General features: G+C 49.9%; 1 protein-coding gene across 1 annotated transcript; it reads right to left on the reverse strand.

Moving 5' to 3' along the window:
* Positions 1-185: 185 nt before the first annotated feature.
* On the reverse strand, positions 186-27,086 carry AANAT (aralkylamine N-acetyltransferase). The gene is made up of 7 exons (XM_030534193.1): positions 27,005-27,086; positions 26,573-26,677; positions 16,790-16,870; positions 16,007-16,090; positions 11,758-12,032; positions 9,016-9,170; positions 186-1,510 (listed from the first exon to the last, which is right to left on the reverse strand). The coding sequence occupies exons 5-7, from the start codon at positions 11,912-11,914 to the stop codon at positions 1,205-1,207; spliced, it is 618 nt and encodes a 205-aa protein (XP_030390053.1). The 5' UTR covers positions 11,915-12,032; positions 16,007-16,090; positions 16,790-16,870; positions 26,573-26,677; positions 27,005-27,086; the 3' UTR covers positions 186-1,204.
* Positions 27,087-27,099: the final 13 nt, after the last annotated feature.

A 27,099-nucleotide genomic window follows, 5' to 3' on the forward strand; every position in this document is an offset into this window, starting at 1 on the left:
TAAGGAATAAATCAAGTGGTGTTGCCATGTTCAGATTTTGCAAAACCATGTGTGATTATCCGATCAATCTGATGGGAACGACTTTTCGTCTGTGATTCTCTGGAGCCATTGTAGCAGTGCTTTGGATTGCACTAGATAAAGACCACAAATATATCTTAAAGGGTCTGTTGAAAAAGCTACCCCCTTAATAACCATTTGAAGGTAGGAGTTGGTGGAAATGTATATCCAGTGGTGTAGCCTCCTTGCTGGGCTCCTTAGAGCGCATTCAGTCCCATGTTCTATTTTGCTCTCTCTTAGGCCTTGAGTGTGCTGTGGTTTGGGGACAGTATCTGCTATATTGGGTTGAAAGTTGGTGCCCTAGTCTGTCGGAGCAGGGGTAGCCATCACTGATCCTACATTATTATGGGATTTCACACGGCTGTTGGTTGTCAACCTATAACAGCAGGAGGGCGAGGGAGGAAGGGGGAGACTTGCTGGAGCCTAGTGTAGCTGAATGTATCTTGCATATGTACAGAACACGTGAGCACGGATTCCATTTAATACATCACAGCAGAACATGGCAGCGAGCAGCTAGCATGAGAAGGCGCGTACGGCTTTTCCCAGCAGAGACACCAGCGGAGAGGTGTCTGCCACATGCCTGCCTCATGTTATTGGCCTTGGAGCACTTGACAAAGAGAACGAAAACAGGAAATCGATGGACCGATCCATGCAGTGCTGCTTCTCAAGCAATGTTTGTTTTTTTGACCCCCTCTAATTGCATAACATGCTCTCAGAGCTTTATTACTCCCACTGCTGCTTTTAAAGTCAGGAGCTAAAGGGAAGGCCTCGGGCTAGCCAGAATTGACGTACCCCTGTCCTGGGGAGGTCAAACTCAACAGCTGTAGCCTTACGGAGCCTGCCTGTTGAGCTATGGACCGGAGAAGAGGCAAGGGTACTTATTGTGGTTCTGCTGCCTTTCGCTCCGTATCTGTAAGCTCAATGGCTGGATCAGCGCTAGGACCAGTTAAGAGGCAAGCGGGCTGGGCCTGGAGCTACTAGTTAAAAGGCAGCCAGCTGGAATACCAGGCAGGCACAAAAGTCAGCAGTGAGTATGAATGCTGCTTGTAAGGAGAGCAGCTGCTGCTGCGCAGCTCTGTCTCCCTGTACGTGGCTGCCCGCCCCTAACATTGCCTGAGAAGCGTCGAAGCTGGAGGAAGGTGCCCTCTCAGCAGCCACTGTTTCTGCGCATGAAGGCGTGGCCGCGCACAGGGTACTGCATCTCAATGAACGCCAGCGAGCCCACGGTGACTTCGCAGGGGCCCTGCACCTTGAAGCCGCACTTCCGGTAGAAGGGGGTGAGGAAGTCCTCGCACATCAGCACGGCCCGCCGCACGTAGGGCAGGCAGCGGAGGTACTGCAGGTAGCGCCACATCAGGATGGAGCCCTTGCCCTGCTGGCGGAAGGTGCGGTGCACGGCCAGCGCGTGGATGTGCACGGTGGTACCACCAGGCTTGTGCAGAGTCAGTGCGTCCTGCCAGGGGTGGGGGAGAGACAGGAAAGCGTGTTAGCTGGCGGTTCGCTCACTGCCGCAGTGCCCTCTAATTCTGTGTCGAGAGCACTCGTTTGACTGGGCTACAGATGTAATGGGCCAGATCCTCAGCTGGTGAGCAGCTTCCATGGGAGTAAGCAGATGCATTCCAGCTGGGGCTCTCACCTGATCTACTGGAGGTGCTGTCCAAGTACAAATTGCTTTGCAGACAGTAACCTAAGGCTCATGATACCCCTGCACCCTGAATAGATAAAGTTCTTCTTCGAGTGATTGCTCCATATCCATTCCAGTTAGGTGTACGCGCCGCGCGTGCACATTCGTCGGAAAACTTTTACCCTAGCAACTCAGTGGGGCGGCAGGTCTCCCCCTAGAGTGGCGCCACCATGGCGCTCCATATATACTCCTGCCGGCCCACCCCGCTCCTCAGTTCCTTCTTACCGCCCGTGTCGGTCGTTGAACAGTGGAGCGCGGCTTAGCTGACCTCCACTTCCCTAGCTACTCGTTTTCTCGTATATAATTATGCAGTTATAACACTTTATATATATATATTTGTATGGTTATACGTGTTTCCTTTGCTAACATGGGTTAGTTTAGTTAGCGGGGTTCAGGAAGTAGCCCCTTCCATGAGCCCAGTGCCGGAGCCATGCATGGCTCACCAGATTTTCAAAGGGGCCCGGCTTACCAGAAGCCGCGGCCGAAGAGAGATCTACATGACTCCTGTTTGAAGAATCACACTTGAACAGATAATTGCCCCATTTGCAAGGCTTTTAAGCCGAGAACAAAAAGGTGCGGACTTTCACTTGCCCCTCCACCTTGGGCGCGGAGCGATGTTCAAGCGGCGGGCAGAAGCGCCTCCTCGCACCGGACCCCGCCGGTACCACCAAGGCCTTCCGGCACCGACCGTACGCCGTCACCGGATGTCGACTCGGCACCGTTCCCTTCTTCCGAGGTCGAGAGAGTCTACGATTCCTGCTGGTGCCTGGCGGCTCCCCTGCACGCGCCGTGGTTGAGCCCCCTGCTCCCGCTACTTCCGTGCCACCTGTATCGCAAGCCAGAGGAGCTCGCCTCAGTTGCGTTAATCCGGCCTGCAGAGGCAACCGATGACTTCGGCTTCCGTCTATTCCAGTCCCCCAGGACCAGGGAATCCGGTGCCTGGGCAGCTCCCCGGCTTCGCGCCGTGGTAGAGCTTACTGCTCCTTTGCGGCTTCTGTGTCGCTGCACCACAGCTAGACAGCTCGTCTAAAGATGGCTCGTCACCGGCGCCCGACGACGTCGGCACCGTCGTCCCGGTCCCCGAGTGCCGGGAGAATCCGGTGCCTAGCGGCCTCCCCGGCACTGCGCCGTGGTTGAGCGTATTGCTCCTGCTGCTTCCCCGTGCCAGCGTCACCGCAGCCGAAGGAAGCTCGTCTAGTCGGATCGCCAGGCGCTGACACCTACTACGGCACCGATGACGTCGTCAACCCGTCGATCCCGGTCCCATAAGGGCCGTAGAATCCGTGCCTGACGGCTCCCCGGCAACGCGCCGTGGTTGAGCGTATTGCTCCTGCTGCTTCCTTGGCCAGCGGCACCGCAGCCAGAGGGCTCGTCTACGTCGGATCGCCCGGCACCGACGACCTGCTGCGGCAACCGATGGCGTCGGCAAACCCGTCGATCCCGGTCCCACACGGGCCGTAGAATCCGGTGCCTGACGGCTCCCCGGCACGCGCCGTGGTGAGCGTTTTGCTCCGGCCTGCTTCCGTGCCACGTCACCGCAGCCTGAGGGCTCGTCTAACCGTCGGATCGCCCGCAACCGACACCTGCTGCGGCACCGATGGCGTCGGCACCGTTGATCCCGGTCCCACACGGGCCGTAGAATCCGGTGCCTGACTGCTCCCCGTCACGCGCCGTGGTTGAGCGTTTTGCTCCGGCTGCTTCCGTGCCAACGGCACCGCAGCCAGAGAGCTCGTCTACGTCGGATCGCCCGGCACCGACACCTGCTGCGGCCCGTGACGTCGGCACCCGTCGATCCCCGGTCCCGCAAGGCCATAGTATCCGGTGCCTGACATCTCCCCGTCACGCGCCGTGGTCGGCTACTTCTCCCGGCTGCTTCCGTGCCCACGGCACCGCGGCCAGAGGGCTAGTCTAAGTCGGATTCGCCCGGCACCGACACCTGCTTCGGCACCGTCGATCCCGGGTCCCCGTCAAGGGCCGTAGAATCCGTTGCCCGACGGCTCCCCGGCACGCGCCGTGGTTTAGCGTAGTACTCCCGCTGCTTCAGTGCTGACGGGCACCCCAGCCAGACGGCTTATCTAACTCGGTCTTCTCCCGGCACCGGCACCTACCGAAGCTCTGATGACCTCGTAACCATGGATCCCGGCCCCAGGAGGCCGTCGAATCCGGTGCCTGACAGCTCCCCAGTACGCACTGTGTTTGAGCCTGCTGTTCCCTGCGCGCCGGAGATGTTACCAACGGCGAGGGCTCTCAGTGCCATGACGGAGTCAGTGCTGCCTGACCCGGGCACCGCCGGTCGGGTAATACAGTCTCTTCAAGGGACTGTCCCTGTCAGTACAGCAGAGCGCACTGTCTATATCACGGTCCCGCAGACGCTCCAAGTCCTGTCGGCACGCCGGACACCACTGGGCAGTCCCGGTACTGTTTTCCTCGGTACTGGTCACACTCGCTGCAACCGGTCGGTATCCCGTTCGCCGACCCGCTATCGGCACCGTTCCGACATCTGGCACCGGGGCAGGTACCTTGACTTCCTGTAGCTCTTCTCCGAGCCTCGAGATCTCGTTCGACCTCCCGACACCGTTCTGGTTGCGGGTCTGGATCTCGTTCCAGGGACCTGAACGCCTCCCGATGCCAGTCCCCGGTGCCGAGTTGGGCAAGGTCCGATGTGAGTCAGGGACTCGGCCCGTGCCTCTTTTAGTACCCTCCATGGCCGTCCGGACACGCATCCGTGTCACCCCTATGCCGCGGATTTTATGCTCAGGACCACGATCCTGATATCTGGCCAGCGGGCGCCGGCCCCGAGCGGAAAGAGCCTTGGCGAATGCAAGGTGTACTCTGCAGGGGCCCTGCACCATCTGGGTAGCGAAGCACAAGCCTTGCTTAGCTGCGATAATTATAGCACCTGGGTGGGAGGAGTTCTCCCTCGACACCTCCCACCTAGAGTTCGCTGCCGTCTTGGAGGACGGGGGAAAGAATTTACCCTTTGTTGGTAAAGGCATCTTCGCGGCAGAGACAGCCCCAGACTGCGAAGCTGCTGGACAATAGGGTCCTAATGCGTCTCAGCATGTATACGCCTGCGACCAAACGCAGGCCTTTATGGCCCCAGCCGCCATACTCTGTGCCTAGCCAGAGGCAGAAACTCTGGAAAAACGGCAAGGCCAAGGTGTCGCAGACAAACGTCAGGCCCCCTAAAAAGCCAAAGTTCGAGGTCCCTCGCAATTACCACTGGGACCAAGACGGACCTTCCAAGGTCACCCGGAGGGCGGTGTACCAGTCGCAGGACGGGATCCTGATCCCGCTTTCCTCCTGGCATGGCCCCAGTTACTTTTAGGGTCGCTGGGTCCTGCGCACGATGGAGCATAGGTACCACCTTAAAAATTGCTCCAGCCCTGTCCCCCTTCAGCGGACGAAAGGGGCTAGGGGTTTACTCCCGTTATGCCCTAGTCCCCCACTCGACCAAAGGTCAGACCTGCCTGGGTCCTGCATGGACTACAACCGTTTGGGATAAGGTTGAAGTTCTGCATGGTATCCCTGGGAACCATTATTCCATCCTTGCCTCCGGGGGGCTACTATGCCGCCCTGGATAGGAAGGACGCGTACTTTGCAATGCCATCTTCCCTCCGCATGGGAGATGCCTCCGCTTTATAGCCAGCGGTGATACTCCCGGTTTACGGCCATAGTCGCCGCCTACCGTAGCTATGTCGGATATGCGTTTTTCCGTATTGGGACGATTCGCTTATCCGAGGAGACTCTGACACACAAACCACTCAGCCCGTGGGCCTCGGCACAGTCTTATTCACAGATCAAGGCCTGATGATTACTAATAGAGCAATCCGCTCTGGTTCCCACGCAGAGGTTGGGCTTCCTAGGGGCTATCTTGGTCTCCTACCTAGCCGGAGCCTGCTTATCGCAACTGCGGTTTTAGGCGATGGCATCAATCATCTGAGGTCTGAAGGCTTTCCCAACGACCTCAGCTCGTTCTTGTCTCAGTCTCCTGGGTCCATGGTTGCCCGCAAGTTTGTAACCAAACGCGCCAAGCTCCGCCTCCGTACTCTCCAAGTCCGGCCCACCTCGGCGTAACCGCTTGGACAGGGAGCCAATGTTCATGGTAGTCACCGTTCCCTCGAACGCCTTAGGCTCCCTAGAGTGGTGGCTAACTCCCTCCTTGGTGTGGACAGGATGCGGTTTCATCCGCCCCAGCCCTCACTGCTCCTGACGGCGGACGCATCATCTCTCTGCTCGAGTGCTCATGGTCACCTCCGAGCTTAAGGCCTTCGGTCTTCTAGGGAGCTGGCATTCCTCATTAATGCCCCAAGAATGAGAGTAGGTCCGCCTGGCATGCCAGGGGTTCCATCGGCAGCTGCGAGGCCGTTGTATCTCGGTGTTTACAGCCAACACAATGGCCAGGTGCTTCATAAGCATTCAGGGGGGACATAGTCCTCCCCCTTTTTTGTCAGGAGGCCATCCATTTCCGGTCTTTTGCATGGCCCACTCGATGGAGCTGGCGACGTCCTTTCTCCCAGGCGTTCGGAACGTCTTATCTCTTTGACTCAGCAGGTCTTTCCTGTCTTACGAGTCATCACTCTGCCCCACGTGAGGCGTCCCGCTTCCGGAAGTGGAAATGGTTCCTCGCACAGACCTGTTCGCTCACCGCGAGTGCAGGAAATGCCAGATGTTCTGCTCCTTCCAAGGTCTCTCCTCGGAATCGATCTTGGTCGCATTCCTGATGCCGTGGAACGGCCAACTGCATTATGCCTTCCCGCTGTTTCCCACTGGTTCGTTACGTCCTGCTCAAATTCCGCAGGGGCGGAGCGTGCATCATCATCATGATCACTCCAAAGTGGTCCAGGCAACACTGACATACCACGTTGCTCGGCCTGTCAGCCCAGACCTCATCACTCAGGGCAATGACAGGCTTCGTCACTTGGACCTGCAGCCTCTTCGCCTCACGTACCTGAGTCGGGGTGACAGGCAGCCTTCCGCCTGGTCAACGTACCGAGCCAGGTGGAAGCGTTTCCTTTACAGCTGCAGTACGCTCGATCTTGCTCCTGCTGAGGTCTCGATCCCCTCTATTTGGCCTGCCTCTGGCCTTCAGCGGCAGGATCTGGCGGTATCATCGCTGAGGATACTCTCAGCAGCCATCCCTACCTTCCAGGCAGGCTAAGATGGACGTTCAGTGTCCCACTATGGGTTCGAGGTCCCTCAAGGGCTTGGAGCGCTTGCACCCTCGGGTGCGCCGCCCAGCCCCGCCCTGGGGCCTCAACCTAGTCTTGGCCAGACGGGTCTCTGAGATCAGAGCTCTTACGAAGGTTCCACAAAGACAAGGTGCAGTTATGACCGCACCCGGCTTTCCTCCCTAAGGTGTTTTGGCCTTTTATGTTACCCACAGCTCAACGCAATGGGCATAACCGTTGCACTCCTTGGACATCTGTGGAGTGCTCGCATTAGTTGTGCTGACAGAATCATTTCCTAAGGTGCCCCAGCTCTGCCCCGGTAGCGGGCCAAAGGGAGGGCTTGCTTGTTTTCCTCTCAGAGGATCTCATCTTGGGTGATGGCGGACATCCCCACTTGTTATGATTTGGCTCATATTTCCCCAAGCCACATCACCGTGCATTCTACCAGGGCTCAGGCTTCATCTGCCGCCTTGCTGGCTCGTGTTTCTACCCACGAGACCTGTCGCGAAGCTCCATTGGTCCTCGGTCCTTACCTTTGCTTCGCAGTATGCCCTGGTTCAAGAGAGGCTGTAGCCTCTGGCTCGGCAGTTTTATTCTGCCACATTTCACTCCGACCCCACCGCCTTTGTAAGGCTTGGGATTCACCTAACTGGAATGGATATGAGCAATCACTCGAAGAAGAAAAGACGGTTACTCACCTTTGTAACTGTTGTTCTTCGAGATGTGTTGCTCATATCCATTCCACACCCGCCCTCCTTCCCCACTGTCGGAGTAGCCGGCAAGAAGGAACTGAGGAGCGGGTGGGCCGGCAGGAGTATATATGGAGCGCCATGGTGGCGCCACTCTAGGGGGCGACCTGCCGGCCCACTGAGTTGCTAGGGTAAAAGTTTTCCGACGAATGTGCACGCGCGGCGCGTACACCTAACTGGAATGGATATGAGCAACACATCTCGAAGAACAACAGTTACAAAGGTGAGTAACCGTCTTTTGTCCCTATTTCACAGAAGGGGAAACTAGGCACGAAGCAGTTAGGGCCTGATTGTTCAGTGTTGAGCTCCCAGTCCCCACCTCCCCAATCTCCATCTCCAAATGACTATAATTGGAGCTGGAGCTGTTCAGCCCTTCCTGAAAATCAGGTCCTACATGACTTGCCCAGGGTGTCAGAGAGGCCGTGACAGAGCTAGGCATATGCCCCAGGAGACCAGCCACCTAGTTTCCTGCTCGAAGTGGTTAGAGGGTGCTCCTTCCCCCGCAAAGGCTTACAGAGCTCTGTTCAGTTTTAATTACTTGTAATTGTAAAGAGGGTTTTTTTAATATTAAACCCATTTTAATACCAAAGCAATAGCTCTCAGTTCTTTTACTTATTTTTATCCTGTAGCAATTAATACTGCGAGAGCTCTCTCCAGGAGTGAACTCATTCCAGGTTGCTTGTAGAAATCGATTAGTTTGTAAAGTGCTTGCAGAAGAGAGAGGCTGAATCAGCAGGAAGTGTATTTGTCCCTAGGAGAATGGCCCTGTTTGTGTTGCAGTTAATCGTTTGATGGAGTTAACAGTGGGTTGAGTTTGGGTGTTCAGTAGTAGCCACATTGTGAATGAAAGGTGCAGAGGGGGAATTTTTTCCCTCTCCGTTTCTAGTCTGTAAGGTGGCAGCCCCTTAGAACAGAAAAGCAGGGATTTGCATATGCAGGGAGCAATACAGAGCCTGCGTTACTCTGGCACTTAGCCAAAGCCCTGTTGCCCCAAGAGTTGTGGATGTCTCTGAAACGGAAAAGCCCTTTTGGCAGATAGGGCTGAACCATGGCTGCAAAGCTGGAGGGGACTGGCAAATGGAGCCTCCTCCACCCCTTTGAAATAAATATAAAATGGGTGTCTTACAAACTGAACTAATTAGGTACCCGGGGCAGCCCCTGCCCTCCTTTCCTGCACTTGGGTGCTCAGTTCAGCACCCGGGTCACATGCTCCCTTAGAGTAACCCCCAATAACCAGTCATGTCTATGCACGTTGGACTCCACCCTCTTGTCTCAAAGCTCTGTCGTCCTCCTCCCCATCCCTAGCATGGAAAGGAAATGGAGACAAGATGCAGTAACAGGAGCTGGTTCTTACCTGGCTGAGTTTTTCCTGGTCCCAAAGGGAGCCTATAATGAAAGCCACCAGGCGGCCTTCTTCAAACCAGCCAAGCGACAGCTCAGGGCACAGGTTCAGAAAGTGGCGGATCTCATCCAGGTGAAGGGGGCAGTCGCCCGAAACGGAGATAAATGCTAGAGAAGAATAAAAACAAGGCAATGTCAAGAGGGAACAGCCTCTCGGAGCTACACTGCTGCCTCCCCAAGGCTGGGAGAGCCTCAGACTAATTGATGATGGGCTGGGAATTGGAGCTTAATAAACATGAAGGGTGCGAAACAAAGCCCTGGATCCAGGTACTCCAGACTCTGGGAAAGCTTGTATCCAGATCTGAATTTTGTGGCTCAAGTCAATCTCTCCTTCCAGGAGAAGCCAGAAAGGACTGGGATTCCCCTTCTCACCCATACATCTTCTGTAAGTTACTTCCTTTTAGAAGTTGGGCATTTCACACTTGAGGAAGCAAAGCCCTCGGCTCTTCCGAGCAGGAGAACTGTCCTAGGAACCCGTGCCTGCTCTGTTCTCTGATCAGTACATCTCTGATCTGGAACATTGCTTTAAGGCTTGCTAGCTCACTGCTCTCTCCCTGCGGGTTTTCGGAGTCAATCCTACAGCATTTAGCACTCCATTTAAAACCAGCCACAGATATTTATATAGTTTACTGGTCTTGAAATGTTATGATGATCTCTACAGCTTGTGAAATGATCAATAAAAGGGAAAGTTGGGGTGGGATCTACAAAGGGACTTGGATGTTGCAACACTGAACCTCCGGCACCTCGAAAATCACAGGCACACCTGGCAATCCACAAAGCCGAGTTAGGCACCGAGATTCCCTATATAATGAACGGAGAGAGACACGTGCCCTGCAGCCGTGAGGTAGGTGCCTCTCTACTGGTGATTCCTGAACAGCAACGGGGCTCCAGCCTCACCCCATACCAAACAGCTGGAGGTCCCTACCTCTAGGGAGCGCTGTAACCACTGGGCTACAGAATCATTGTGTGTCTCTGGCCCAAGGCTGAGAGAATGATTCTGCAGTCCAGTTATACAGTGGGCAATATCATCACCATCACCTCTTCCAGCCGGATTTTGAATGGGACTGGATCTGGGAGGCAGCCTCTGAGCACCCCTACCGGATTGGGTGCCGAATGGCTGTCTTCCCCTAGTTCATGAATTGCTCTGGAGCTTAGGCAGGACATACTTGGAGGAAGGCAGCAGTGCACATGCTTAGAGGCAGAAACACAGGTGCCTAGGGAATTTCTGCTCTGAAAACATAAGCCCTGAGTGAATTTAGGGAGTTTTGTGCATCACAGTGGAGCCAAAACTGGGATTTAGGTGCCTAAGTCTTGAGTTTAGGTACCTCAGTATCTGTGGATCTGAGTCTTTGTGTTTAGGGTTTGAGATCGGGGAATGTGTATATTGCCTTCTGGTAAGAGCTGTGGTAGTGATCTCCCTCTGCTCTGGGCTCCTCCCAGCTTTGATTTCCTGGCGGTGTTCTCCATTGTCCTGTATCTTGTACAGTCATTACCCCTGTGCAAAAGAGATCAGAATGGAAGTATTTACATCCACTTTGCTCTCCCTTTGCACAGGTGTAAATGACACGATGGAGAATCTGGTCTTGTGGTCACTAGTAGAAACCCCTCCCTTCTACACAGCAGGTGGCAAGTTCTCATTAGTGGAACATTACAGGCTTATGCTAGGATGGCTCTTGCAGTGACTGTCACACAGAAATTACTCCCTCTCCTCTAGCAGGTTTGCTGGCATTCCTTTGAAACTGATCGCAAGAGAGAACAAAGGGCCAAACTCAGCCCAGAGCCGAGCAGTGATGCGGCCCATGGTTTGTAGGTCTTGCAGACCCAGAGAAATCTCCTGAGAAGAACTAGGCTGGCTACAAATGCTCTCGGCTCCAATGAGCACTTGATCTGTAACTCTCTCTGGTTTGAACACTGAAAAATTGATTCTGACTAATCTGTTTGAATCCCAGCTGGCTTCATTGTTCAGTGTCTGAAGCGCGCAGCTAGGAGAAAAAGGGTTATTTGTTCCCAGTGGAATCTGGTCCTACTGACCCTGCTATGGTGAAAAGCCCTTCCTAGGGCAGGATAAGAGGGCCAAGTGCTTTCTAATGTATTATGCTGCTTTCCTTGCTGCAGGGAGCCTCTCTGGACAGTGGTGCTGGTATGTGAATAAACTTCAGTGTGACTCCGTGGAGTCTAGGAATTTTGCTATTGACTCCAACGAGACCAGGAACAGACCCTTAAGTGGGTTCCACCCTATAACACTGGCTTCCTACACACCTAAAGCTGCCTCTACCTCTGATTCTCCCTCTCCTTGTGGGAAGGGGGGGGCTGGTTTTATTGGGGGAAGGGGAGTTTTCAAATAGCCTCACAAAACAGATTGACTGACTGACTGGGGCTTGTAGCAGATCTGACACTAAAGACGCTGGTGGAGCGGTAAACAAGTCACTCATTCTCTCTTTCCATGTGTCTCTCCATTGCTATTTGTTTAGCTCTGTAAAGCACTTTGGGCCCCAGCTTCTAAGACAGATGCCACAATGACTCTCAGGCTGTTCCTGCTTGGGGTGCTCAGCCCTGGTCCCCTGCAGAAAGCGGGACATTTCCACTTGCACGCTAGCACCAGGTGCATTTCTGAATTAAGGCCTGGGGCAATACTGTGGTTTTTTTGGCTGAGCAGGACTGAGGCAGAGAGCTAGTGGGGAAGGAGGGCTCTTACCTTCTCTCTCAATCTCAAATACGCTGATTGCATCCTCAGGAGTGAGGCACCGGAACTCGCTGGCGGGAAGCGTGTGGCGGCGTTGGCGTCCAGGCGAGCTCCGCGGAGGCCTCTGATGAATGGGCTTCAAGAAAGGCAAGGCGCTGATCACGGACATTCTCCGTTATTTCTGGTGTCCTCTGTAAACTTCTCCTCTGTTTGGCCACCGGTGTCGTCAGCGAGTCACTATTTCAGTAAATCTTCTCCAGCGGGATCAGCCAACTGGCCAAAAATACCTGCCAAGCACATACTGGATTAGGCAGCCTGCCTCCCTCGCTATATAAGCACAACGTGCCCGGCATGGCCACCCAGCCTGACAGCGCAAATGCGCCCGGGCTCTCAGACGTAATCACCACCACAATGCAAATGCAGGGCCTCCGCTCACGGCAGTGGGGCTCTGGCATGGGACAGGTCACAAAAACAACCCCCACCTGCCAGGCAGCTGACGCGTAGGAACAAAAGCCAGTCACCTGGCTGCTGAGGCGCTGAGCGCTAATGACAGAGCGGAGGGACGAGAAATGGCTTTTAGAGCCTGGGACTCAGCCAGCAGGGTTAAGTGGTGAGACGAGCGACGTTATGTGCTGACATGAGCGGGGGGAGGGAAGGTGGCTCTAAGGTCACCAAAAAGCTGGATCTGGTGACTCAACAAAGCGCTCTTAGGGCCTGATCCTGCCTGGCTCTGAGTCTCTTCTGCTGAGTGTCGAGCACCCACAACTCTCTGGCTTGCGTTGGAGTTCAACACCTGGCAGGAGACCCTCAGCAGCTTGCAGGAGCAGGCCTTTAATGCTATCAAGCCAATCTTCTGCTTTCTGGGAAGCTCTTATGGTAATCGTGTAATTAATGAGCTGAGTGGAGGGGCTCAGAGCCCAATGCTTTTTCCCCTTTGAGAAGAGGAGGAAGTGGAGTCAAGGCAGGGGGTGGGGGTGACCTGCAATGTGAATGAACTCTGGAGGTACTTGGTCTGGGAGTGAACTTGAGGGTTTGGAGAGGGTGTTGCTGAAAGAAGGAACCTCCTTCAGCCCATCAGAAAAAACCTTTAGCAGGACAGAGCTCCTGCAAACAGCTCTTAGCCTTAGCAGCTACTGGCAGAAAAATTGCCTAGCTGGAGTGTCCATGCCTGGATGAGAAGAGCCACCCCCAAGCAACTGCCTCTTCCTGGAAGTGTAGAGCTGGCATTGCCTTCTCTCTTCAGGCTCACACATTCTGATCTCTGCCCTCTCCTGCGCAGTGCCACTGGGTGCCCTTTTGTGGGGCAGGTTTGCCCACCTGCTTCCAGACTGCCCCCAGCCACCTGTGTGCTCCAGTATGAGTTAGTTAAGACGGAGGAAATGCATTTCCTGTGGTACAAATGAGCTGCAGATGGAGTGCATAAAAAGGCATGGGCAAATGTCATGTGTATGGGCAGAGAATACACTGGGAAGGAAACAGGCTAGAGGTGACTAACTTGTCCAGCATCTGGCCTGTACAGTGTCTGTGTTAGCAGGTTCCCTGGATAGATTGTGAGGGGCAAACTGAGTCCACAAGTGACTCCATTAGCGAGGGCAGTTTGAGATGCTGGCGTTAGGACTGTGGCTTTCAGTTGCCAGAGATAAATGGCTGATGGGAAGCTTCAGCTGTTGCTCAGGCTTTGGGAGAAACGCTGGAATTTATCTGCAGATGCTGTTTAGCACTAACTAATTATACAGGCAGCTAGGGGGCCTGCCACTGGAATGCACTGTGGGGTAGCAACAGACGAAAAATCTCTAGCCAATGGTTCCTGTAGCTTCCTGGATTCTCTCCAGGCTCCTCAGAGTTTGCTCAGCTTTACAGATCCATTTATCTATCTACACAGATTTCTCGAGAGAGAGATTACTGAGGTTCTCTAACATATACACAGCAGACAATCTGGGCCAAATTCAGGGATGAGCCTAAGCTGTTGTGATGTACATCTGTTTCTAGCCCCTTCAGCAGATAACTTACACCAGCATCAACTCTGCTGTACTTTCTCTGGCTGTGTCTATACTAGGAAGAACCTGTGGCTTACAACCAGAGAGTTAACACACATTAGCTAAGATGGTGCAACATCCTAATGTAGGGAGGACAAGTTGTAGTATTTTAATGTAGCTGGTTGAGGTGAACCTTAGACAGGTCTTTACTCCTCACCTTAGTTTCCCTGGCTGAGAGTCTAATTTGGATGCCAAGGGGCAGGAAGAGAGGAGTGGAGCAGGAAATGCATCTAATCAGAGGGTATAAGTAGAGGTAGATATCATAGATATCGGGCCTGGACTGGTAAGTTCCTAGGATGGTTTTGAAAGGCAGCTTCAGTGAGAGGGCAAATGCTACATGTGTGACTGAACTATGCAAGGAATAGCAGAGCAGTGAGTGCCCAGCTGGCAGGAGATTAGAAAGCACAGCACCTTTGGCCATAGGACCTCAGGTGACGGTGTGGCAGGACCTCTCAGCAGTGTGCTGCTTCGTTCAGAGAGGGGAGATTTTGAGAATATATTTAAGTGATTTCTGTTTCCTTCCAGAGATGAGGCCCTAAACTTAGTCCATCCAAACTCTGAGGAAGTTGGGAGCTGGCTGCAGACACAGATCTGAACTTTGCTGCTGGCCCCCAACCCTTTTTATGGGCTTGTAGTGTCCTTCCTAGAGAGGAGACAGGCCTTGGCAGTGGTGAATACAAAGGGAATTCTTTGCTGAGGCTGCTGAACTCAGATCTTGTGGTTATCTCTAGCTCCCAAGTGACTAAACACAGACAGTTCTGCCTGACTTATCAAGCAGGGTCTACTCTATATAGCCCAACCAAATCCCTAGTTTGGAATTGTGTGTGTGTGTGTGTTGTGTGTGTGTGTGTGTGTGTGTGTGTGTGTACAAACCAAATCAGTAAAACTATTTGTCAGATCGTTGTACACTAGATAAAACATGAGACCAGGTCACTGACGATTATTATTTGACAGGTGCTGGCCTCCCCTTCCAATTATAGGCTGTAAACAAGCTAATAGGATTTGCAGAAATAACAAAACAAACAAAAGCTCTGCTGGCAGGCACAGTGCATCAAAAAGAGGACTGCATGGTGTTGTTAGCCAAGTGCTGCTATTTTCTCTAGTTACAGTGATTTGCTATATTTCCTATGCAGGGCCTGGGGTGTCTGTGGTGGTTTAATGCCGTCTCTCCCCAGATGTGCCAGCATCTGAGCTCTGGAAGCAAACTCTGACTACGTGACATTCATGTGTGCGTGCAGCAAGTGTGCTTTGCAGAGCGAAAGGAGAACTGGAGGAGAGATCCGATGAGAGAGCGATTAGGACATTAACTCAGATCCTGGAGGTCTTTTTAGACATGACAGGAGATTTCTGTGCGGAAGCCTGCAGCGATACCCCTCCCACCCTGACTGCTGTGGACAAAGGGTGAAATCCAAGCTCTCTGGAAATCCATGGCAAAACTCCCATGGACTTCAATGAGGCCAGAATTTCACCCTCTGAATTTATAGTAGGAGAACTGCAAAAATGTTCATGTGCCACTGTCCTTTGTCTAATAGTCATAACCATTTAACACTTGACCCAGGCTATGAACAGACAGACAATGTCTTCTCTAAGCACCCCAGATCCTTTAACTGTGCTTGTTAAAATCTGATGGCACCTGGCTTAATTTTAAAAATTCTTTAAAAACTCATTTTATTCCAATGTTCACATGATTAGCATTTTAGTTATTCTCCTGATCAGCTTGTGAGTTCAATCCTTGAGGGGGCCATTTAGGGACCGGGGGGGGGGGGGAAGGCTTTTTTTTTGGTCAGGGACAGTACTTGGTCCTGCTAGTGAAGGCAGGGGACTGGAGTCGATGACCTTTCAAGGTCCCTTCCAGTTCTGAGATAGGTATATCTCTATCAGTGAGAGTTATTTTCTGCGTATAAATGCAAGTAATTTTTTAATGCCTCTTGTACGTGTCTTTAGGAGTTATTGCTATTCATCAAGATGTGAGCGCGTAATAAGGACTGAGCTTTCACGCCAGACTCGTCGCACTCAGATTTTAAAAGCGAGGGGGAAGGAATATGGTGGGATCCACATTCTAATCAATGTCTATGGAAGCACATTTTAATTTAACAAAGCTCCATGCTCTCCAAGACAATGCACCATGTGCAATTATATGGAGAGTAGAATGGCCTCTTTAAAGGCTGCTTTCCACTCTAGAAAATCAGTACCACACATATTACAGTAGAAATGCAGACAATTACCTGTATGCATGTGTGGAATACGGTTTCTTGTAAGAACTCCGAAAGTTGTTCTTCTGGATGGTGTGGTCTGGTCTTTCAGTCTTGCTGCCAGTGGAGAGAGGAGAAAACAGACAGCAGTGAATTTTGACCTGCCTACTGCTTTTATTCTGCTGTGACTTACGAAGCTCTTGCTTATATATTTGTTATTAATAGAGCACGTGATGAAATTGTAAGACGTTTATAAACCCTGATGAGTCACAGAGAAAGGTGAGAGGCTTTAAGGTGACATGCCAGCAAAAGCATCCTGTGAGGCTTTTCTTTCCTGGCATGATTGTCTGCGCGGGGATAAAGTGTTTTATCTGATTGCTAGATACTCAGTGCTGCTTGCATGTCTCAGGTAGATAGAGCCAATGACTAGATGCATAGCTAGAAAACATGAAATAAAATATCAATATGTAATACAATTAGGGTCTGATCTAGATTCATTTGAAGTCACTTTTTACATTTGTTTAAACAGGCTTTGCACCCTTAAATGAGCTAAATTCAGCCATGGTGAAAGCGGATGTAACTTAATTGCTTTTGGGGTAGCTGCACCCACTTGCATCACAAACTGGGGCTGCCTTTGACCCAGTGGGTTTAAGAAAAGTAGGGTTCTTTGCAGAGCTTTTAGCCATCAGTCAATCGCTGTGTTTTGGCTGTAGGCAAATACAGGTAGAATAGTTTATCAATCCCCAGCAAAGCAAGAAATGGACTAGAGTGACTTACAAAATGAAATACAGGGAGTCTGAGTTTACTCTGACTTACCTGAAAAGATAACATTATTGAAGCCATGGCAGTCATGCTGCTGTAAAACCAGCACGAGAGAGATCAGAATTTGGTCCAGTCCTAGGAAAGCAGAACCATGAACATGTTACTGGGCTTGGATTATGAAAAGAGAAGCATCAGGAAATTAGTAACACTTACAGGCAGGAGGGTCGTTTTCAGACTAAAATGACTTATACAGCAGCATCAGTCTGCAAGATGCTTTACAAACCACACAGACAAAGGGCCAGACATGGCTCTCAACACTGGTGTCAAGCTGGAGTAACTCAAATGATGTCAACAGAGTTACAATGATGTGAAATCAGAATCAGACTTAAGGTTTCTGCCCTAAGGACCTTACAATTTAAGGAGCAAGGCTGCAGTGAGATTTATTGCATGAGTAAAGTCAGCAGGATTTTGCTCTCCTAGAGGCAATACAAAGTACTAGAAAATATTCCAGACGCAAGGTAGCATAAAGGAAGGTACCAGCAAGGAGATCAGCAACAACTCATGGGCCAGATCCTGTTTGGAATTAATTGATGTAAAAGTGAAGTGATTCCATTAAAGTCAACAGTGTAACATTAATGTAAAACAGGAGTAACGGAGAGCAGACCCTGGCTCCATATGTGCCTAAGGAAAAGCTGGAGGAGGACAGAATGTGTTGAACTTCCAAGTCTCAATCAAAGTGACCCCCAGCATAAACCATTTTTCTCTTGTTCTATTTTTGATAGAATCCAAACAGAAATACAACCCAGTCAACACCCAACCTCTAGAAAACAAAATGTCCAGCAACTAGCACTAAAAACAACCAACCTACCCTCATTACAAGTAAACAGAACAGGGCATGTTGGAATGTGGTTCAAGCCATCCTGCTTTCCATGGTATGGAGACAGTTTGTAGTTTACCAGGGTGTTTTGAACCAGTCTTTTTCTCCCTGTCGCTGTTTAGCAGCTGTGGAGGGGCCAAAAACTCTATTAGAATCGAAGCACTGGAAATTTAGAGATTTACATATTTAGCAGCTCCCATAGCATCTTCAAAGGGCCCAGAGATGTTGTTTTTGCATCTGTTTGCAACCATCCTTTATTGTCCATTGGTCCAGCTACTTAGCCAGCTGGTAGTTTTGGTTATAATTTGGGGTTGCGGGGGAGAAGGAAAGAATTCTGTCACTTTTTTATTGTCATCACTTTGGAATTAACTGACCTATAAATTCAGTCTCCAGTCTCCAAGGGGTCTCATCTGCCATACTGATCTATGCACCTTTCTCCCATTCTCTGCTGTAATGCATTATGATTATGACACCCATGAGGATTTAAGCAGCTTTTAAGATTTGCAGTGTAACAGTATCTTGCCGTAACAGGGCAGATCTGCCAGTGAGAGGGGTTCTGATGATGTAATATTTCTACTTTGCGTTTCACTGGCCAGCGTGTTTTTACTTTATAACCTCTGCAGATACAGAGAGTATAGCTGGAATGAACCAACTATCCAGCTTTCCTGCTTGTGTAATTGAATTTAGCACCTAATAAAGCTGTGGGCTAAATTCTCTGCCAGTGTAAACTGATGCAGTAGCATAGATGTCAATGATGTGCCAGTTTGTGCCAGTTTATGCCAGTGCAGAATTTGCTCTAATGATTGTTTTTCTTATTCTCCTCCAGACTTTTAATGACCACTTCTCCAAAACACAGCATGGGGCTGTCAGTATCACTTGATTTTTTGTTACTGCAGTAAATTCACAGCAGCACACCATGCTTGGAGTGTATTCAATGCATTTAAAGATTCCCTAGGATTGCTGCTTAGTAGTTGACGAGGCTGCCCTATGCCTGTATGCTTTTTTTTCTGGGCAGCACAACTGAAGCAGTCAAACAACGTATTTGATGCAGGAAAGTCAGAATTTCATTGGTCCATATCTTTGGAGTCCTATTTGCTTAGCTGGATTCCGCTTTCCTGCAGGCAAAAAGGGGGAGGTATGCACCCCACAAATAATTGTGCAGGGAACGGATGAAGATCAGCCTAGAGAAAAGTCCCAATAGGGTTGTCTGTCCCTGTCTCCATTATTCTGGCTCAGCCTATGGGATGTGGGGGCTGGGGCTCAGTTCTGGGTCTTGAAAGTTTGATTGTAAGATTTTTTTTCTTTTAAGAGTTTATTCTGGCTTGGAAATCCCTCCCTACCTCTTCCCTCTCTTTTTCAGTGGCCTAATTCACCATCTAATGCTCCAGGGCTAATTCCTAAGGAAGCCAACCCTAGTGGGGCAAGGGCAACTTCAGTGGCTGGGCTTCGCACCATTGTGCAGGAGACCCCTGGGTGGTAGTTCCTTGCTCTCTGCACAGGCAGAGACTGAGCTCTGTCTTGACCTACGGCCAGTTAAAGGGTGGTACTGATTAACTAGAGACAAGCCCATCCTGTCCTCATTAACTGATCCAGTGATGGTCATGATTCAGGGACAAGGGCCCAAAAATCAGGGGGACAGTTTGGTCCATTTCTGCCTAAACTAAGCAAGGGAAGCAGCTTCAGCATAACCCAATATCCTCCTTTACAAGGCTCCAGTGAACTGGAGTGAGAGCCTCTTCTCCCCAGGGCCCGGGAACCAGCCGATTGGCCTCATATCCTTTTCTCTCCTAGGCCAGAGTAGTTGAACTAGGTCATAGTGAACTCAAGGTGCAACCCAGGTAGTTAAGGAGGAGAGGAGCTGCTGCAGGCTGTAGAGGAACCCCTAGAGGGAAAGTAGAGAAGGGTTTCCAGGAGAACTGGGCCATAAACCAAAACTCTGAATCTGAGCCCCCAAAACTTCAGGACAGTTTGGTTTTAAGTTGGAACTTTGGGACATGGGCTTGGCTCTAATTATTCCTGGGTCATCCTGCATCTTATACAAGCACATCAGGTCCCTTGCAAATAGTGCCTGGACCTAGTGTCAATGCACTTATTACTTTGAGTGAGCTGGATGCTAGGAGGAGGCAGATGAACTGGTACAGAGCACCACCTACTGGGAAAGCTAAATTCACCAGCAGGATTAAAATCAGTGAATATCCCCAGTGACCTCATTTCCAGGAGTTTGTTTTATAAACTTTTCATCAGGTGTGCACATGTGCGCGCACACACAAAAGTGTGTGTTTAAATCTATCCCTGGCCACGCAGGAGGTAATACCCAAAGGGGGAGAGTCGGCTTTTATAATAAATGTAGTCAGTGACTCAGGCTGGTAGAAGGTATCAGGCTGCAGGGGTGTCAGTCTGAGTCTTTGAAACAAGTAAAGCACGAGCAGTGAAGTAAAGGCAGCCTACTAACCCTGCATCCCTCAACCAAGGCTCTCAGGGTCTTCAACCCTGACCCGCAAGAGAAGAAATCTGGTTCATTGTCCACTCTGTCTTGGAGCATTCTGCTGAGCCTGCCAACCTGGTGCTAAAGTTTTCATACATAACAGTGTGTAGTTCTGCTCACCTCGTAGTAGTTCCTTCCTTGGCTACAGAGCTGAACCAAAGTCATAAGCATTTGCTAAGCCAGTGCTTGTAAGTTGTGATGACTGTGAACCCATCAGTGCAGGAGTGGGGATGTTTATAATTTGCTTATATAGGCTGAAATTCTCCCCTCTCTTCCACTTTCAAATCAGCTATGCAGCAGGAGTTGGACAGAAAACACCAGCAGGCAGTGCAGCATGTGCATGCCACAAAGTACAGGTCCTTGCAGGTTCCTGGTGCAGTGGTCCTTGGGGATGGAGCCAGGGCTCTACATAGCAGTAGAGCCTCCATTCATCCCCTTCCTGTGGAGACTTCTCCAGCCATTAGGATGGAGTAGGGCTGCAAAGCAACTCTGTATCCTGGCATAGGACCCTTGTCATGTCCATAATGTCACCATGGTCAGCCCAGCTACTCAGGCCGGCACTGGGAAGACAATTTGGGCCATGGCCATGCATAGTGCCTTACAGGCATGGACCAAAACAAAGTCCTTGCACCAAAGAGCTTCACATTTGTGTGGGGGCCTGTCTCTACTTCTATGAAGTCAATGAAAGTTGAATCACGTACTTCAATAGGAGCAAAATCAGATCCTAAACTACACCTGCGACCATCCACCCTTCAAAATGTGTCCTGGCTGGGATGCTCTCTCATACGTGGCAATTTTGAAGTTAAATGCCTGTCATCCTTCCTGTAAGTGGGGATCCCTGTCTTCTGTCATTCTCTTAAAATGCAGGCAATGGAACAGCCATGCAGGCAGATAATGTGACCTATTATCTCTGATCGCTATTTATCCTACCACATTTTCCTGTATAGCTAGAGGTGGCCATTGTAGATAGTTACAATGAGCTGCCAATTTACATAGAATGGCCACAAGATGGCACAAGAGTGTTTTTTTTATGGTACAGAAGATGTCAACATAAGTTGCTCAGCAAGAGAAATAAGGAACAAAATCTTGGCAAACATAAATTGGCTTTTCATTGCCTCCTTATTATGCTCTTCATAATAAGGCTGCCCATTGATATCAGACTCCCACTGTCATTGGGGTCCGTTGTAAATTTCTTCTGTGAAATGCATACCTTGCTGTAACACACACACAAGACTGATTCCCATGAGCAGCCTTATAGAGGGAGCCCTGGCCTTTGTACACAGCCATTAATTTGACCTGAGGAACCAACACACAAATACTGTATTAAGTCTGGGTCAGAGTCTCTACTGGTGCAAACTGAAGCAGCTCCATTGAAGTCTGTTTACACGAACAGGGAATCTGACCCATTCTTCCTAATGGTAAATAAACTTGGCATTTACTTAACTCTATGTAATTATCTGCATTTCTAATGCACTCATCAGTGTAGTATCCAGGCTCTAGAAATATGAAGCCTGGCTTGATTTTACATGTCACCTTTGTGCAGAGGCCAAGGATGGTGATAGCTTATATGCAAGGATCCAACAGCACTTTACAAACATTAGTCAACCACACCTTGACACCACCCCTATTGCATTAGGTAAGTAATTTAACAGGCATAGGCATTTCGAGCCACAATGACATTCCGGCCACCATTTCTAAAATGGCGACTGATTTCAAGGTGTCTCCATGTTTCGATGCCCAGCTTTATGTGCTTCATTTTCAGAAATGCTGAGTGATCACAACTCCAGCTGAGGTACGTGGGCACTGCAGGTCCTCAGCTGTTCTGAAAATTGGTCCTGAAATGTTTTAATGTGGGCACCTACAAAAGTGACATGCCCAAAATCAGTGGCCATTTTTTACCACATTGGTCTGACTTACCCAAGATTCTCCAGTAAATCATTGGCAGAGTTAGGAATTGAGCCCAGGAGTCCTAATGCCCACTCCCCTGATCTACTAGTGGAATATCTTTCTTGCACTGCTCTAGGATCAAGGATGCTATTCACCTGCATGCCATCTTTGAAGCAGCTCAAACACTGGACTGTAGAGTCACAAACCAAAGGGGAGCTGCTCTTTACTGACATGAGACGTTCAATTCCAAATAAGAGCACCTCAGAAGCACACTTAAAAGTACAGTGCAGAAATATGCATAGCACTCAACTGCTATGTACATACATTAATTGTCCTGATTTGATTCCTTTAAAATGCATGTCTTGCTACTCTGGTTAGTTACATAATTTGACTACTTGACTCAAATGGCTATTTGCAATCTGAAGTCCAAAATCTGCTCTCTGGAATGTAAGGGCAGAGTCCAAACACACACAAGATTTATGTCCATTAATTATTTTTTTATGTAACACAGCCCTCAGTATGTGTGGTAAATGGAAGCTGGGAAGTGTCCCTGGGGTGGATAAAATGTTGCAACATGAAAACCTTTGTTGCAAGGGCAAGAAGAATGTGAGCACTAACTGGAGTGCAAACCCCTAACTAGGCAAGCAAGAGGGCATTTTTCACTCTTTAAAGGGCCTCATCCTGCTTCCTCTGATATCAAAGGCAACCCCGCCCCTCCTAATTTCAAGGGGAGCGGGATTGTCCCATAATTGTTCTAACGTGCTCAGAAGATGACTGCACTGTATATACAAGCTAGCAATACACTCCACTCCATTCCCTTTCTCACCCCTATCACAATGGAGAGATCTATATTAGCACTGTCAGCTCAAAGTGAGAGGCTTGGCAATGTCCAAGATCTGACTGAGCATCATCTCTGAGTGTTTTATCACTGAGTTTATACTGGCTTCCCCCCCAGCCCCTTTGGTCTGTGTGCAAATATTTAGCAATTGTCCCACTCTCATAGATCTCTAGGCATGTCCCTGCACTCCTCTGTACATGGATGGAAGTTCCACATGGTGAGCAGGCTCTGAGCCCACCTAGTCCATATTATGAACATTTTGTATCAACATGACATATACAAGAGAGTTAAAATTTCTTTCCCAATTGATGCTGTCCTTTCCCACTCAGAAAAAAATGATTCCCTCCACCTCCTCTCTGTTCATGATGGAATCAAGATTAATGCTGAAAGCTCAGAGCTGCTCCTAGGAGCTACAAAAACAGGACTATACCCCACCTTGTTAAAATGCTACATTCCTTCACTTTAGGGGACAGAAATTAGGCCTTAGTTTGGGGCCAGCAGAACTTGACACAGGACTTGGAACAGGACCTGAGGGGAGATGGCTCTCCACCTTTGCAGCACCCTGATTTTGAGACAACTGGGGATCATTTTGTCCCGAGGCATAAACTAGAGCAGCCCAAATGTAGTGGTTATTATTATTACTCTTGTTATCTGTTTGTATTCTTGGAGCACCTAGAAGACCTAGTCATGGCGAAGACCTCACTGTGCCAGATTCTGTACAGAACAAAAAGCCAGTCCCTGCCTCAAAAGGCTTACCTTACAGCCTGCAGCCCATGCCCTCAGGGGCCATGCTTGCAGCTGGCACTAGATGACACAGCAATGTTCTGACTATGCCCTTTTCACCCCCAACCACACCCATACATCAGGAGAATTCCTGGGTGGTGGGTTAAAATGGCTTTATGGCCACCTTGCATTGCCAGAGCTGTGCAAAAGAATCCTGATGGACCTGAGAACTGGGCGCAGAGGGTTGGAGTGCTGATCTCAGTCACGTTGTGGTAAATCCAGAGGAACGCTGGCAATGATGATTCTACATTTACGGTAGTCTGACCAGGAGCAGAATGTGCCCCAAAGCCTCTAGAACAAACGTGCGCACTAAAGTTACATTCCATCAATAGAATCTGTTTGCGCAACCTCAGAAAGTGCACAGTCAGCCCCTGGGCCTGGTGAGGTCAAAGGGTCCTGCTCGCCTGCCAGGGGGACTAGAAATATGGAGGAGTCTGGCAGCATTTATTTTATTTTTAAAGCTACATTTCTAGCCCTTTTCTTTGGTACAACTCTTGGAAATGTAAACCAATCGCTACAGTTGAAGAGCTGGGCTTCACTCCACAGCGGGCGGTGCAATGAGTCAGTCAGATCTGGACTGTATCCCAAAGATTCATCTCACTAATCCTTCCCACCATCCTTTCAGTCAGCCCTGCACATACTGGTGTGATTCTGCTGCACAGAAATTGCTTCTGTCTGAGTAAGGAGCAAACAAAACAGTTTTGCAAGCCTGCCCAAATATTCTAAAGCCACATTGGCAAGTGGAAACCTTTACACCTTCCACAGTTAGGCCATTAAAATCCTTTAAAGGACCAATTTAGCAGCGATTTCAATGAGCTCAGAGACCTAGTTAAAGACATTGAATCCAAATATTGAACTCATTTACATACAATAACGAGACTTCTAAGAGCCATTAAACAACATAATGCTTCCCCATTGACTGGGGCGCGTCTGACCACCTGTTAATGGCACATGAAAGCTCCAGAGGGCCCTGGACTCTCACAGAGCTATTCTATTCTATTCTGTGCAGGGTTTTATTGTAGAAGCTGTACAGCATTAAGCAATGTGACTAACATCTCCCATGTTTTTTCTCTCAACCTCTCCTCAGGGAGAGAAATATGTACAGTGGAGAGTTTTGGTTTGGAACGTATTGATGTACTTTATGTATATGTTGCTATATGTTTATGTTAGAGAAGGCAAGGTCTAAGAAACGTGCCAGCATTTGGAGCAGAAGATGGTGAGATTTGGGATGGCCCTTAGTCCCTGAGGGGAATTAATTCCAGACTTTGGCCGGCCAATAAGAATGTTCTGTCTCCTGCACAGACAAGTTTAAACTAGGTGTAGGGAGTGCCATTGTGCCAGAGAAGCAACCACAGTCTTTATCCCAGAGCTGTCAGCAAACTTTTAGATACCCTGACCCCAACCCACTGAGCACCTGGAAGTTAAGAGCCTGATCTAATCTTTCAGTCAATGGAATGTATCAGAGGGGTAGCCGAGTTAGTCTGGATCTGTAAAAAGCAACAAAGGGTCCTGTGGTATTTTATAGACTAACATATGTATTGGAGCATAAGCTTTTGTGGGTGAATACCCACTTCGTCAGACGCATGTAATGGAAATTTCCAGAGGCAGGTATAAATATGCTGGCCAGAATCAGTCTGGAGATAACAAGGTTAGTTCAGTCAGGGAGGATGAGGACCTCTTCTAGCACTTGAGGTGTGGTCACCAAGGGAGGAGAAACAATGGAAAGACTCACATTAGGCAGGCACTGTGGACTTGTGGATAAGAGTGAGGAGACCTAGTTCTCATCCCAGCTCTGCTATCTGACCTCTCTATACCTCCCACCCTTTGTCTACCTTGTCTAATTAGATAGTAAGCTCTGGGAGGAGGGGCTGTCTCTCACTATGTGTTTGTACAGCACCTAGCACCATGGGGCCTGGATCACAGCTGTAGCCTCTAACAACTCATATAATACAAATAATAGATAATAATTATGTTGGTAGGTTTTGCCTTGTTTCTGCAGGATCTGAGCAACCTCCTGGCCCAGACACCACTAGGAGGCTGAGTAGTGGATAGGTCAGCTATAGCAGGGGCTAATGTACAGAACATGGCTTTCTGGGAGAACCTCAAGAGCTGGGCTGGGGGCAGGAAGGTTGGCTCTAAGCAAATTTAACATATACTCCCAGAAAAAAATAAAACTTGCAGCTGCTCCACGCACCCATTCCTCAAGAGAGAGCTCTCAACACCTGCCCTGCTCACAAACACCAGCCCTTGTCAACCCCCCCTCTCTCCCCAAATCCAGATAAGCTTCATAGTGCTGCTGAGGGTCACCAGATTTGGGATACTGCAGCTCAATGTGCAGAGTAAATTCCAAAGGTGAGGGCTCCTCCTGGGAGCTCCCACAATTAACTTGTGGCTGATCTGGCTCACCCACCTCCATTAGTGTAACGGTGGCAGTAATGCTCATGGAGAGAGGCAGGCTCTCAAGCAGGAAGATCCCAAGCTGTTTAGTGCGTTATAGCTCAAACATAACCCATAAAGCTGCTCCCAGAGACCCAGAGTCAGTCACACACATCCTAGAGTACTGGCATCAGGAGCTCACAGTGATTTGGAGAAGAGTAGCCATAGTCCAGCAGGCCAAACTCAAGAGTTGGGTACATCTGAGGAACAACACACCAGCCAGACACAGATGATAAGAAAGCCTGCTTAGTGGAGGAAATGGGGCACTGACTACAATGGTATGCAGAGAAAGGGGGGGCGAGAAGAGGAAAAGGATTGTAGAGCCCTGACTGATCCCATCTTCCCTGCTGTCTGTAGGCTGGGAATCAGCAGGGTTAGAGAAGCTGCACATCAGGAGGTCAGGCCGACAGTAAAGAAGGGTGCACAGAGGAGCTCTTTGCACAGTGGTGGGCCAGCAGCAAGAAGCTGCTATCCTCATAGGTCAGAAAGCACAGAGAGAGAGGCAGCATCAACATCTGAGTCTGTACAAACCTTACAATGGGGCTGCAAGGTGAGGCCACAGCTACCCAGGGACCAAAGCGACCAGATAAAAAGATGCAGAGCTGCTCCCTTGACAGCTTAGCTGAGGCCCTTCTCCTGTTTGAAACAAAATCATAGGGAAAGCAGAAAAATGCATATGAAGCCAATAGGTATAAGTGCTGTTTCCCCGAGGAGCTGCGGGGCAAGGAGAGAAGGAAATGGGCACTTTGAAGTAGACCCTAAAGCTAGAGTCATTGGAATGCGTTTAAACTGTGTGTGTGCTGGGTGCCCTGGTATCTGGAAACCAGGTAGTTTTCCTGAAAAGCAGCATGGTTCTGAGGCCTTGCTCATGGGGTAGGTAACTAAGAGGCCTGGGTTTTATTCCTGCCTCTGCCGCTGACTTGCTGTGTAGCCTTAGACAAGTCACTTCAGGCCTTTGTTTACCTTCCTGCCCTTTGTCTGTCTTTTCTGTTCAGAGTGTGAACTCTTTTAGGCCAGGCACTTTCTCTCACCATGTACATACAGCATCTAGCACAAAG

The sequence above is a fragment of the Gopherus evgoodei genome, chromosome 15 (genome assembly GCF_007399415.2).
Source record: "Gopherus evgoodei ecotype Sinaloan lineage chromosome 15, rGopEvg1_v1.p, whole genome shotgun sequence".
NCBI lineage: Eukaryota > Metazoa > Chordata > Testudines > Testudinidae > Gopherus > Gopherus evgoodei.